At 36.6% G+C, this 13,302-nt stretch overlaps 1 protein-coding gene across 1 annotated transcript in view; it reads left to right on the top strand.

The window, feature by feature from the left end:
- Nucleotides 1-10,696, top strand: part of TGS1 (trimethylguanosine synthase 1) — a 43,208-nt gene extending 32,512 nt beyond the window's left edge. Inside the window, exons 12-13 of the mRNA XM_045560817.1 lie at nucleotides 424-502; nucleotides 10,245-10,696. Of these exons, the coding sequence (XP_045416773.1) occupies nucleotides 424-502; nucleotides 10,245-10,367 (202 nt within the window). The 3' untranslated portion in view covers nucleotides 10,368-10,696. The remainder of the gene's footprint in view (nucleotides 1-423; nucleotides 503-10,244) is intronic.
- Nucleotides 10,697-13,302: the final 2,606 nt, after the last annotated feature.

Genomic DNA, 13,302 nt, shown 5'->3' with positions numbered 1-13,302 from the left:
AAGAGGAAACATGTTTCTAAATTGCTAATTAAAATTTAGAATGTAGACTACAGTAGTCAGAGTTACTTGTCTTTATTCTTTATTGGAAAGAAGTGGTATTGTGCTTTCCTGTTTCCTACTCTGTTTTCTCAATAATTAAGAAATGGCAGAAAGAGAAAGTGTATATTTCTGACTCTCTTGGCTGCCTGCGGTAAGATAATTGTATAAATAGGTTTAAACTCTAATCTTTGATCTATCAAGGACAATTATTGCTGAATTACAAAATCTTATATTTAATTCTTGGTTGGGTTTCTTTAGGGGATTTAAATTGGTGCCTTTGTGTTACATACTGAAATACATTTGGGTTATGATAAGTAAAGAACATCTCTTTTTGATCAGAAATTAGCTTGCTATTTTTGTTACTTTTCCTTAACTACTCTCCACCTTTGAAATTTTCAGACTTTCCCAGAAGATCACTAATAATATTGTTTATTTTCTTCCAAGAAATGCTGATGTTGACCAGGTAAGCCATTACTGATTAACTCCTGTGAGCCTCTGGCTTAGTTGCTACAAAGAATGGGCAGAAAAAGAAACAGGACATTTCCTTGCCAGAGAATGTGTGTATGAGAAATCCCTGGCTTGTGATTGTTATTAGAAAACTGGAAGTGTCTGACAGTTAGGTCCGTGTTTATTACATCTTCTTCATCTCTGCAGCTCCTGGCATGCATAGACACAAATAGAGCACTCTAGGCTTTGACTAAGATGTATCGAAAGGACAATTTAATGTGTTGTACTTCAAATACCGCATAGCTAAACTAGCCAAGATCTGCCTTACTGAAAGCTACCTTGAAGATAGAGGTTTAAGGTATTCCTGAAAATAGTAGCTAAACAGAAATGCAGAGACAAATAATACCCCAATTTGGCCAGAAGCTAATTTTAGCTATATAGTCTTGGAGAATAGAATACTTGACTAACATTCAAATGTTCTTTTTCAGTTCTTACCATAAACCTTTAATCACTGTTTTTTGGGGGGGGTTTCCCTAGTAGAATTGGATCTGATATAATAACTGCCTCATAAAGGTTTGATGATATCTTTATTTCATGCTTTGGTTGATTTTTCTATAAAAACTTACTATGTATCTGCTTTGTGCCAGGTATTCTATAAAAATCTTCAGATTCACATTCTGAATTTCACTATCATGTTGCTAGTTGTGGGTTTTTCCTTCCTCTCTTGTTTCATACTCTGAGAACCAGCCCTGTCATTCTGAGGTTTTTTGTCTTCTTTTATTCAGGAGAATTTATCTCCATTATTTGTTCAACTATGTTCTCCTCACCATCATTACCCCCCTGCCCAGGACATCTATTATGAGAATGATAGTTTTCCATATCTGTGTTTTCTGGTGTTTTGTTGTTTCCTTTTTCCTTCTAGATTACCTTGATTTAGTCTTCCAACTCAGGTTCTATTGTGAAGTCCAGTTTATCTATTTTTTTCTTGGTGTTATCTGTGCTTTCAGTGTCATATCTAAGAGTTTTATAGTTTTAGCTGAGTAGTGGTGTAAAACTATTGATACACTGGGCCTCTGGGAAAGATTCTGTCTGGTTTATTTTCTGGGATGAGGCCCGAGCATAAGTTAATTTTTAAAGCTCCCTGAGTGATTATAATGTGCTCCAGGGTTGAGATTCTTTTGGTTAAAAGAATAAATGAAATTAACAAGCCTGAGCTCTTACTGTGAGTTAGAAGGTGACGGAATTAGATCTTGCTGCTTGTCATCTATTTATGATCCATTGTGTCTGAACATTTAGGCCTCCCAAATATATGTATTGTACCAATTATTAATAGAAGAAAAAGTCACTATCCCTTTGCTTCATGAGTTTTTCATAACATGGTATTAAACGTTATGTCTGCTACTCAGTATGACTCAGAGCTGCTCTCTAGGCTGCAGATGAGGTTGAGCTTACTGATTCTATAATTCTTACTTTTCTCATATGAATATTATGCTCTATAGCTAATCTCATAAGAGGTTATGTGATCTTTACCAGGCTATACCAGGATCCTTATTAAATATAAATAGGCTCATTTGGGTGCTTGAATAACAATAGGAAATTCACCATTTAGTGTTAAAGTTACACTGATTAAAATTTTTTTCTAGTTAAATTAACAATTTCGCAAAGAAAAAGTTTAACTTTTTCTTTTTTCTTTTTGGTTTACTTCAAAAAACCTGCCAGAATTAGGGTTGGTAGGTCATTTGTATTTTCTGCCTCTAGAGGGAGTAATAACATTAGCAAATAATGAAAGCCTGATAGGAAGCTGATTAGCTTTCAAGTATATTATTTTGTTTGGTATTAAATTACAATAGGAAATCAACTTTTTCTTTTTTTTAGATGGAGAAAATTTATCCATATGTAGGATTTTTTTAATGAGAGGAGACAGTAGTGCAAGATTGAGAGAATCCCAGAGTTACAATAAGCTGACTTTTTTGTTAAGGAACATTTAGAATGTCACAACAACGTGAATTTACAAATGAGTTGGGTTCCCAAAGTGAGTCTGCTCTTTGAAACTTAGGCTGCATTTTTGCCATAGAAATGTCTGTAAAGGACAATTAATTTCCCTCATCCAGGGAGATTGTACTTTGGATAGTATTTATATTATCCTAAACAATATGGACTCCATACAAATATAATTTATGTTAAAAGTTTTCTGTAGGAGATGATGCTGATTATTTTCTGTAGCCAGTGAAATATTTTTCTAGGACCTCTATTACCTTGATCTCCTATTCCCTTTTTCTGCTTGAAGGTTATTCCAGGGCATGTATTGCTATCCAAACTCTCACTATCAAACCCAAGAACTGAATAATTTAGAAAATCTTTTTGTGAGAGGCTCTTTGGGGGTAAAGTGTTTCTCACTCTCTGAAATGACAGTTGAAACCCTGGGACTAATCTTAAATCTGGTTCAGAGAGCCCAAGGTAAATGTGTTTTATCTACTTGATGCCTATATCTTGCTGTTTTTCTCCATTTTTTTTCCTTTTGATAGCCATAGAATTCTAGCCAATACTAGCTTTGGATCTACGATGCCTTGCAGACATGAAAAGCTTCTCTTTTAAATAGTAAACTTATTCAACATGGGTAGACGTATCTGAACAGACTAGGACAGTTAGTGTCTCCCGAAGGAAGCTGCACACTACGATTATCAAGCACCACCGCTGTGTGAAATCCCTGTGGGTATGGGGAGTCTTGTCTCTTCACCAGGCACAGAAATGATAGGCAGAGTACCTCCTGGTCCATTTGATAGGGCAGTTCCTTATCTTTTATATCTATTTCATAACTAGAATAAAATGTCTAGCCTCAGAAAAGTGATAGCATTTGTACTTTTCATGTCAAATTAATTTAAATAATTGTCTCTATAATATGGTCATACTAGTACAGAGAGTAGGGCAACATTGAGCAACATCCATAAGAATTGTGTTAAAAAGCCAGCTGGAGCTCTGCATCATTTAATCCTGTCCCTTGTCTAACAGACATACTCCACCCTTCCATGGCTTCCCCAGATACATGTCATGCTAACAGGCCAAATCCTACCTATTTTATTTCCTCATAAAGGGGGAAAATATTTACAAATTAACTTAATACTTAGATGAAACCAAATGATTGTTTAGATTATAACTTAAGTATAGAACTTGATATTAGATTGAATCATGGGATCTGTCTCTTCTCTCTCTTTTTTTTTTTTCCTGAGACAGAGTCTCACTCTGTTGCCCGGGCTAGAGTGAGTGCCACGGCATCAGCCTAGCTCACAACAACCTCAAACTCCTGGGCTTAAGTGATCCTCCTGCCTCAGCCTCTCGAGGAGCTGGGACTACAGGCATGTGCCACCATGCCTGGATCATATTTTCTGTGTATTTTTAGTTGTCCAGCTAATTTCTTTCTATTTTTAGTAGAGACAGGGTCTCGCTCTTGCACAGGCTGGTCTCGAACTCCTGACCTCGAGCAATCCTCCCTCCTTGGCCTCCCAGAGTGCTAGGATTACAGGCGTGAGCCACTGCGCCTGGCCTGTCTCTTCTTTCTACTTGGCAGAGTGGGGCTCCCATTGTCTTTTTACATTTCATTTCATGATGTCTGGGAAGGGAAAAGTTCCTGATTGTAGCAGTCATCACCCTTCTAATAATTTATTTGGTTGGGAGGTAAGTAAGTAGATGGGTAGATGGGAATGGAGGACTTATTTATAGGTAACATTTCTAAAACTTACAAAAGACTAGAGTTGCAAGCATTTAAATAACTGGAACTATAAATATGAAAAACTATTAGGTAATACTGTTATGTGAAAAATAGTTTAAATATAACTAAATTCATTCAGATCTTAACATTTTTAGTGGTTTTGGCTGAATACAATATAATATATCACTGCATTGCAAATATTAGTTCTAAGTGATTATAGTATCTGTTTATTTAACAAATGGGAAATTGGAGCCTCAGTGGTTTCTAAATATTAGAATTTATTTTACAACGTTATGTCAAATTGTTTTGAATTAAATTAATACAGTGGAAATCTGGTCTAACTATCTCCGTGTGATAAGTGTCATAAAGTTATTCCAACAGGTGGAAGAGCTTAGTCCAAGTTTAGGAACCAGAAACATGAGAAAATACAAAGAGGGCTAAGAACTACATTGGGCTTCTGGTACATGTAGAAATAGTAGACTCTAAAATTGCTTACCTGAGAATAGCCAGCCCTTAAAACTCAGAGCACTCAAAAGTACATTCATCCTACCACACTAACAATACCCTGCATTTATACAGTATACATTTACAGCATCATAGGAGCTTAGTAAATGTTTCCTATATTAATAGTATACTTAAGGTTTATAGGGTTGCCTGCCCGTTTCATTAGATCACCATCACATTTAGGAGTAGCCTGTCAGCTTATCAGCCTGACTTTATTGATGAACAAACGAGGGAAGTTTATTAATTTGCCTAGTCATTCTTCCACACAGTGACAGTCGGTGCTTATACCTTTCTGTCTCCCACTGACACGATGTTCATTACCAAGAACAGATTCCTCACTTACCACACTATTAGCTCACCACGAGATTGGGAGCAGTGAATAGTTTGAGGCGACAGGAGAAGCAAAGGGAATTATAAAACAATTTCCACTAAATCAGTTCTGCTCCATTCCTGTTCAGTGATAAAGACAACAAGAGCTAATAATTCATCCCTAAATGGAAGGCACTTTTGCTGAGCGTTACCTGCCATGGGTATTTTGACCTCTTCTAGTAACTAGTACCCAGGTTTCTAGACCAACTCTGTTCTTAGTGAAATGACTGCTTAATCATATATTACAGTTCAGGATAAACATATGATCCATTCCTGATATTTATTAGCTAGTTTTCCCCTTGGGAAGTTTGCTGCTAGACGGCTAGAGCGGAATCGTTTGTCCTGCAGCTGCGTACCTTATTCTCTAGAGGGGCTGTGGAACTCACTGACCTCCTAGTCAGGTTGGGAAGACACAAATGCAGTTTTGCTGAGGTTCTTCTGAACATAAGCTTATGTTCCCTTCACTACTGTGAGTAAATTTTCTCAGCAAATGATGGAGATAGAAAATAGAGGGATAACTGGCTTTTCTGTGCCACTCATAGTACGACCTACTGGTCCCATGTAAGTTGCCACTTTTCCTGACCCTGTCTTCTGTTGTGCTTTATGTATGTAACTTGCTGAATTGAAGAACAGTCTTCATGTTTCCAGTATCCGGTTCTGAGAACTGGAAAGGGACAAAGCTTAGTGAATTGGTTATTGGTAGCTTCCTCTTAGGAGACCAGTGTGGGTTAACTTTGGATATCTGGGAGAATTTTTTTGACCTGTCACTAGTGTACTCATGTTGATGATGGTGGCTTTAAGATTTATTAAGCATAGAAATCTCATTTCTGTTAACTATAGAAATGGAAGTAATTTAATGAATATCTGTAAGTTTGAATGAGGCCTGGTTTTCCACTGATAAAAAAATATTTTTTTCTTTTACCTCCCAGAGAACTATTCATCAGAAATGTTTTTACCCAACTTACTTTTATTTTTGTGTAGTTATTAGTTGGATATAACAAAGGAAAATGGGAGCAGAAAGAACTAGTTAGGTAAGGCACCTAACCTGACCTGTTTCATATTAGGTTTCTAATTACTGCAGTATTTCAGATGCTTGCTGCGCCTGGCATTGTATTTGACAGATCTGTGGGTCCCATAAAATACTGTTCATTTACGCCTAGTATAATTGGCTTCTAACCAAGTTTTTACATATTGCATATATATTGCATATATAATCTCTTCTCTAATGTAGTAATAAGACTTTTTTTTTTGCAGTGCTCTAATTTTTCTGCATCTTTCTTGTAATAAAGTGTTCCTGTCATTAGTATTATGTATTCTTCCAATAGGATCCCATTTTGAAGTTATTTTCTTTCATTTGGTACATTTTTACTTTAAATTCATTTTCTAATCTATTTCTACCTGCCATTCTTTCTCTCCCTACCCCCCATCAATTTATTAAACTTTAAGACAGAGGAAGGAACCAAATAACATTTGTCAATTAAACCTGCTAGTGAAAAATAAGGACAGCAGGCATTGATGGCACTGTTTTGCTTGAAGCAAAGTATTATTTAATCACTTTAACTACATATATTTACAATCTTTCCAACTCCGAAATTCTAACCTTCAAAATATATGTAATTGTGGAAATGTGAAAAAGTACAAAAAGGCTAAGGCTAGAAACTATTTTTAATCAGAACAGTTAAAAGTAGCATCTTAAGTTTTTAAGATTTTCTTTCTAAACACTGTTTCTTATTATATTAATATTTTGTCATGTAGATTCACCCTTTTCTCCAGTATCAGAAACAATACTTGTTTTTGTCTATCATCTGACTCTCCTAGCTAGAATGTAAAATTCATGAATTGTTTGTTTTTTGCTACTCTTCACTGCCTAGAACAGAAGCCTATAAGTTCTCAGTAAATAGTTTTTAAGTAATTTACAAACTCTCTTAGAACTCTTCTGATTTCTGTGAAAATTAACATCTTTGCTCCATTTTCTTACCCAAAGCACCTACATCCAGACAACCCTCTAAAAGGTATAGAGAGCAGGAAAAGGAACTACCCTACCTTCGTAGACATTGGTTTTTGTGTAATTCTATTTATGGCTTATATAAGAAATGATAACCATCTATTTTTATTGTACCTTTAAGTTTTTTAAGTAAATTTCAGAAATTGTTTTTCATTTTTCTTAAAATACCCTTTTTAGGATCTAAGATAGGTAGTGCTCCTACTTTTCAGATCTAGAAGGCCAAAGCGTATTTTAATGGCTTTCTAAATTGATATGGTAAATTATTGGTAGAACTGGAGTTGAAATTTGCCTCTGACTTTGCCCTTTTTTTCTTCTGCTAGACGTATCCTAGCAGATGTTTTGCTACTGCAGCTCTGCTTTGATTCTCTAAACCCAACCTGTTTTTTCCTCTGTTCCTTTCTCCTCCCCTCTCGCCTCATAACCCACTTCTCAAAAAAAACTTCAGCTTGTATAATCTTATATTTTTTAAATAAATTGCTTCTTAAAAGGAGCATGAAAAATGCTATACTTCAGTTAGATTTTAACTTACAGAAAAATAATTGTGGAAAAGTGGTATTTTAAATATGCTGGTCAAACTGGCTTTTATTGGCTAAATACCAAATTCCTCATTTTGCCCTTCCTTATAAAAAAAAAATCAGACTGATATAAAGATACCAAAATAGAATATAAAACAATTTTTCCTAATAATTGCTACTATGAGACTACTTGGGCTATTTTTAAATTTCTAGTTTCACTTTAAGTAATCCTTACGAAGTGGGATGTATGTGTTTTTAATCACATAAGGGATACTGTATTTGACTTTCATTTATTTATTTATTTTGAGACAGAGTCTCACTCTGTCGCCCGGGCTAGAGTGCCGTGGTGTCAGCCTAGCTCACTGCAACCTCAAACTCCTGGGCTCAAGCGATCCTTCTGCCTCAGCCTCCCAAGTAGCTGGGACTACAGGCATGTGCCACCATGCCCGGCTAATTTTTTCTATATATTTTTAGTTGGCCAGCTCATTTCTTTCTATTTTTTTAATAGAGACGGGGTCTCACTCTTGCTCAGGCTGGTCTCGAACTCCCAAGCTCAAACAATCCGCCCGCCTCGGCCTCCCAGAGTGCTAGGATTACAGGCCTGGGCCACCGCGCCCAGCGTGACTTTTATTTTTATTTTTATCTTTTCCTATTGATAAAAACACGCCCACCTTTTTTATGTCCCTTTAGGAGTGAGGCAAGGGTTGATGATGTTATTACTGCCTTGGTAGAACACCTGCTTTCTTTTTTCTTTTAAGAATGTACCTGTTGTTCCTTCCCCATTTTTGAAAGAAATTAACCTGACAAGTAAAAATATATAGAAAAAATTAGCCGGGCACAGTGGTGCATGCCTGTAGTCCCAGCTACTCGGGAGGCTGAGGCAGGAGGATCGCTTAAGCCCAGGAGTTTGAGGTTGCTGTGAGCTAGGCTGACGCCACGGCACTCACTCTAGCCCATGGACCAGAGTGAGACTGTCTCAAAGAAAATAATAAAAGGAAGTTGAAATGCTTTAAAATACATACTCATTGGTAATGCACAATAAATCTTCCCTTCTACGGATACCAGACGCTGGTATGGTATGTAGAATACCACCTACATGAGATTGTCTCAGCCCTCGAAACCAAACCAGACTGATCGAGCAACTCTCTTTACAAAATGCACAACTGCAATTTTGCTGATTACAGTTACAGAAGATGCATGTCTCCTGTTTGTACCTGATACTTGGGGTATCCCTTTGTCACTTAGTGTCTTCTGTTTTCTGACTGCCTGGGATCTCTACCACACTCCCCTTTCTCTTAATCTTTCTTACTGCTGCCCTGATAAATTGATCTCTGGTGAAATCATCATGTGTTAGAAGATAATATATTTGCTAGTTACTGCATCTGTAAGAGACTGGATGGAGGGGAAAAAAATGAACTAAAAGAAAACCTTACCTGGCCAGGCACAGTGGCTCACGCCTGTAATCCTAGCACTCTGGGAGGCTGAGGCAGGCAGATCGTTTGAGCTCAGGAGTTCGAGACCAGCCTGAGCAAGAGCGAGACCCCGTCTCTACTAAAAAAAAAAAAGTAGAAAGAAATTATCTGGACAACTAAAAATATATATAAAAAAAAAAAATTAGCCGGGCATGGTGGCGCATGCCTCTTGTCCCAGCTACTTGGGAAGCTGAGGCAGGAGGATTGGTTGAGCCCAGGAGTTTGAGGTTGCTATGAGCTCGGCTGATGCCACAGCACTCTAGCCTGGGCAATAAAGTGAGGCTCTGTCTCAAAAAAAAAAAAAAAAAAAAAAAACACCTTACCTGTACAAGAACTTAGGGTAAAACATTGCTAGTTTGCAGTGTGACAAAGGTGAGCACAAGCATTATTGTCACAGAGCAAAAGAAGCTTGAGCAGCTCACTGCCCCTGTTGTCTGCTCAATTGATTGACATCCTTTTGATGTTTAGTGTGGAGGTGAGCAAACATAGTGCTTTCAGCTTCCTAATAAAGGGGGTTGGTCACTGTATTCTAATAGACCCAAAAAGAGGGAAATATTTTACCACAATTTTTGTGAAAAGGATTACAAATACACAAAATAGCAATGGGTAGAGGAGGTGGTCCAAGTTGTAAGAACAGCAGAAGAGACCAGTTGGAGAAGGAAAGTCGTTAGTAGAGACAGACCCGTGAGAACGGGGATCAGAGCCTGATGGGAGCCGTCTGCTCCCTGGTGTTCTGGTGCCGTGCAGCAGGACTCAGTAGGTGCTGCTCAGTGAACCAGAGGGTGAGGTACAGACCGATAAGGCAAAAAGGACAAAGGCTTTCAGGAAAGGCTTTAAATGTCTATGTTAATGAATAAACCTGATATTTGGGGAGGATTTGTCCATTTTCTCTTCCTGTGAGTTCTTTGGCCTATGGCATTGGAGAGATCAAGTCCTGTACAACGGCAGAGCACCATGGTCTTAGCCATAATATCTAAACAGTCCGAAACAGCAAGTAATCCTGCCACCAAAGATTGCATTCTTACTTAGCTGGGAAGTAACAGTGAACATTTGAAATGCCTCATTTTTCAAAAGACTTCATAAAAAGCTAGAGTCTTCCTATTATTTGATAAAGTAATATGAATGAAAGAATTGTTTTGAAATCATTCTTATGTATGTGTGGCTTTTTCTTCTGTCCATCTTTTTAGGTGGCATCCTTAGCTGGGCCTGGAGGGCAAGTGGAAATAGAACAGAACTTTCTTAACAACAAATTGAAGACAATCACTGCTTATTTTGGTGACCTGATTCGAAGACCAGCCTCTGAAACCTAACTGAGGCAGTGCAAGGACAAACAGATCAAGTCGTGGTCAGAACATTATTCAGATGAGACATTTGGAATGTCTTCTGGGCTCATTGACACTTTGTACCCATAGTCTTATATCACCATATGAAACGGAAACTTATAGGAGTTGAATGAATATTAATGAAGGGCTTTGAGATCTTTGGGAAGTATTAACTATGTATATTGTACCTTAGGATAGTAATTGTCTGATATGGAAAGGGTAGGCTTGTCCCTATGCTTAATTTCAGTGTATTTTTATATATATATGTCTGTGTATTTTTTAAATTTTGTATGTTTTGGTTTACTGACTTTGTATGTATGTATATGTGTGCAAAAATACAATTGTATTTTTTTAATATAGAGAGATACAAAGAAAACAATGAAAAAGTAAAAGTCTCCCACCCCCTTCCCTACCCTTTATTCATTTATCTAAAGATAATCACAGTTAACTGTTTTATAATTCCTTTGGAGTAGCAAAGAATTGCAGTATACCCTAAGACACTTTTTTTTTCTCATTAATGCACTGTTGGATACCTTCTCTTTTTTTTTTAACTTTATATCTTTTTATAAAAGTATGTATTTTTTTTTACTAGTATACATGGAAGACCTTTCCATATCAGTACATACATGTAGATCTACCTCATTATTTTTTAATGGCTGTATTGCATTTCTTTTTCTGGCTGTGCCATAATTAACCAGTTCTCTATTGATGGACACTTGGACTGTTTTCAGTTTTTTACAGTTACCAACTATTCTGCACTGTCTTTAGGTATAATATATGTTGTTGAACAAGTATACCCATTGGGTAAATTTCTAGCTGTCAGATTGCTGGGGTTTGTACATTTTAATTTTGATAGGTGTGGTCAGATTGCCTGAGTAAAGTTGGAGGTAGTTGTGTTCACACCCAAGGTGATTTAGATGGCATATTTTCCTCCACCCTCCCCAGCTGGGGGCATCCTCAAGCATTTTGATTGTTGCTATCTCATGGGGGAGGAAAATGTTATCGTTGGTATACATTTCCTTAATTATGAATGATATTTGGCATATTTTCATATATGTTATCATTGTTTATAGTTTTCTCCCTTTTTTAATTTTTATTATGAATTATCTTTTTCTTATATATATATGAGTTCTTTGTAAATTAAAGAGCCCTTTGTCTTTAGTAGGTTTTACAAATGTGTTTTTCCAGTTTGTTATTAGCCTTTAGATTTATTGGGATGATTCTGTTTTTGCCACACATAAGTTTTTAATTTTTATGTGGTCAGACTTATTAGTCTTTTATCTTTGTTGCTTCTGGGTTTATGTCCTTTTGAGGTATCTTTTCCTTTCCCAAAATGAAATTATTCAGACTTTTTACTAGAACTATCCTGTTTTCATGTCTGCTTCATCTGGAATTTGGTTTTTGACATCGTTTTTATAAAGATAGCATTTTTAAATTTCCCATTGCAAAATCAATATGAAATATATTTTGTAATAAAGGAGATAATCCTGTTTTATTAAAATGGCAATCAGAGGAAGAGGAATATGTGGTGTTTAAATTGTTCATCTAGAAAGTGTTCAGTCATTTTTACAGGTTGATAAAAAGACGGTGACATACAACTCTTGCCATTGGGGGTTAGATTTGAGACCTTTATCTTTTAATAATTTAAGCACATTAAACATTATACAAAACACAATTTGGGGTGGGATAAAAGTGAGGAAATTGAAATAAACTTGAGGGGCCGGGCACGGTGGCTCACGCCTTTGGGAGACCGAGGCTGGAGGATCACTTGAGCTCAGGAGTTCGACCAGCCTGAGCAAGAGTGAGACCCTGTCTCTACTAAAAATAGAAAAATTAGCTGAGTGTTGTAGCTCAAGCCTGTAATCCCAGCTACTAGCGAAGCTGAAGCAGGAGGATGGTTTGAGCCAAGGAGTTTGAGATTGTTGTGAACTGTGATCACACCACTGCACTTCAACTCCCCAGGGTGACTAAGTGAGATTCTGTCTAAAAAAAAAAAAAAAAACTTGAGGGACTTTCCAAGAAGTACTGCAATATTAAACAGTAAAAATAACTACCATATAAAGAACAACTCTGTTGGAGTGTGCTAACTTTGGTCTCTTGAAACTGCAATTTATGCATGAATGCTCTGCAATACAGTAGCAATTGAACTGGTCATTATGGATAAGATTACTTGAGGAGATCAAAATCTATCCAAATATTCTTGATTTTTAGACTTTATGTATCATTAGCGTATATATCAAAAACACGTCAATTTTTTTGAAATCCGGCCACCATTAGTCATAAACAGTTCTACACACAGCCCCGAGAACTAGAGTGTGACTTAGCAGGTGGCAGGTGGGGTAAAAGCAGATTTCCAAAATCACCAAGTACTTTTTAGCTTTTTGTCACTTAACCTTTGATGCCTATACTTCTTTCCACAATACATTTTTTCTTGCACATTATTAATATTGAAACTAATTTGTCTTCCTGAATTTGCATGACTTTATATGAGTAGAACAGGAAAGAAGCTTAGCCAAGACTACAATATTCCTACCCACTGTCCATACAGGGATATAACTAATTTACAGACTCTCTTACAGGTTATTAGTGCTCAAAAGGACTTGAGATGTGTTGTAGTGTATTGTGCGACTCTTGCTCAAATAAAATCTTAACGAAGAAGCTGAATATGGATAAAATGGATAAAAAAATGAAGCTTTTGGCGATGTTTAGGACAAAACAGAAGTGAAGACACTAGTAAATCCCTATCTTAGTCCAAACCAGTCTTTTTTCTTGTTAAATTACAAAACTTTGAAGATAATTTTTAATAAAAATAAATATGTACTTTTAACAATTTAAATACAAAGTGAATAATTCAAAAAGTGAACTTCACCTTTGCCATTTCTCTCCTCCCCGCCTGCCACAGTTACGTTCCCCTTCCCACTAC

The sequence above is a fragment of the Lemur catta genome, chromosome 9 (assembly GCF_020740605.2).
Source record: "Lemur catta isolate mLemCat1 chromosome 9, mLemCat1.pri, whole genome shotgun sequence".
In the NCBI taxonomy this organism is placed as follows: Eukaryota; Metazoa; Chordata; class Mammalia; order Primates; family Lemuridae; genus Lemur; species Lemur catta.
The sequence above is the reverse complement of the archived record's forward strand: the minus strand, read 5'-3'. Positions and strand labels throughout refer to the sequence as shown.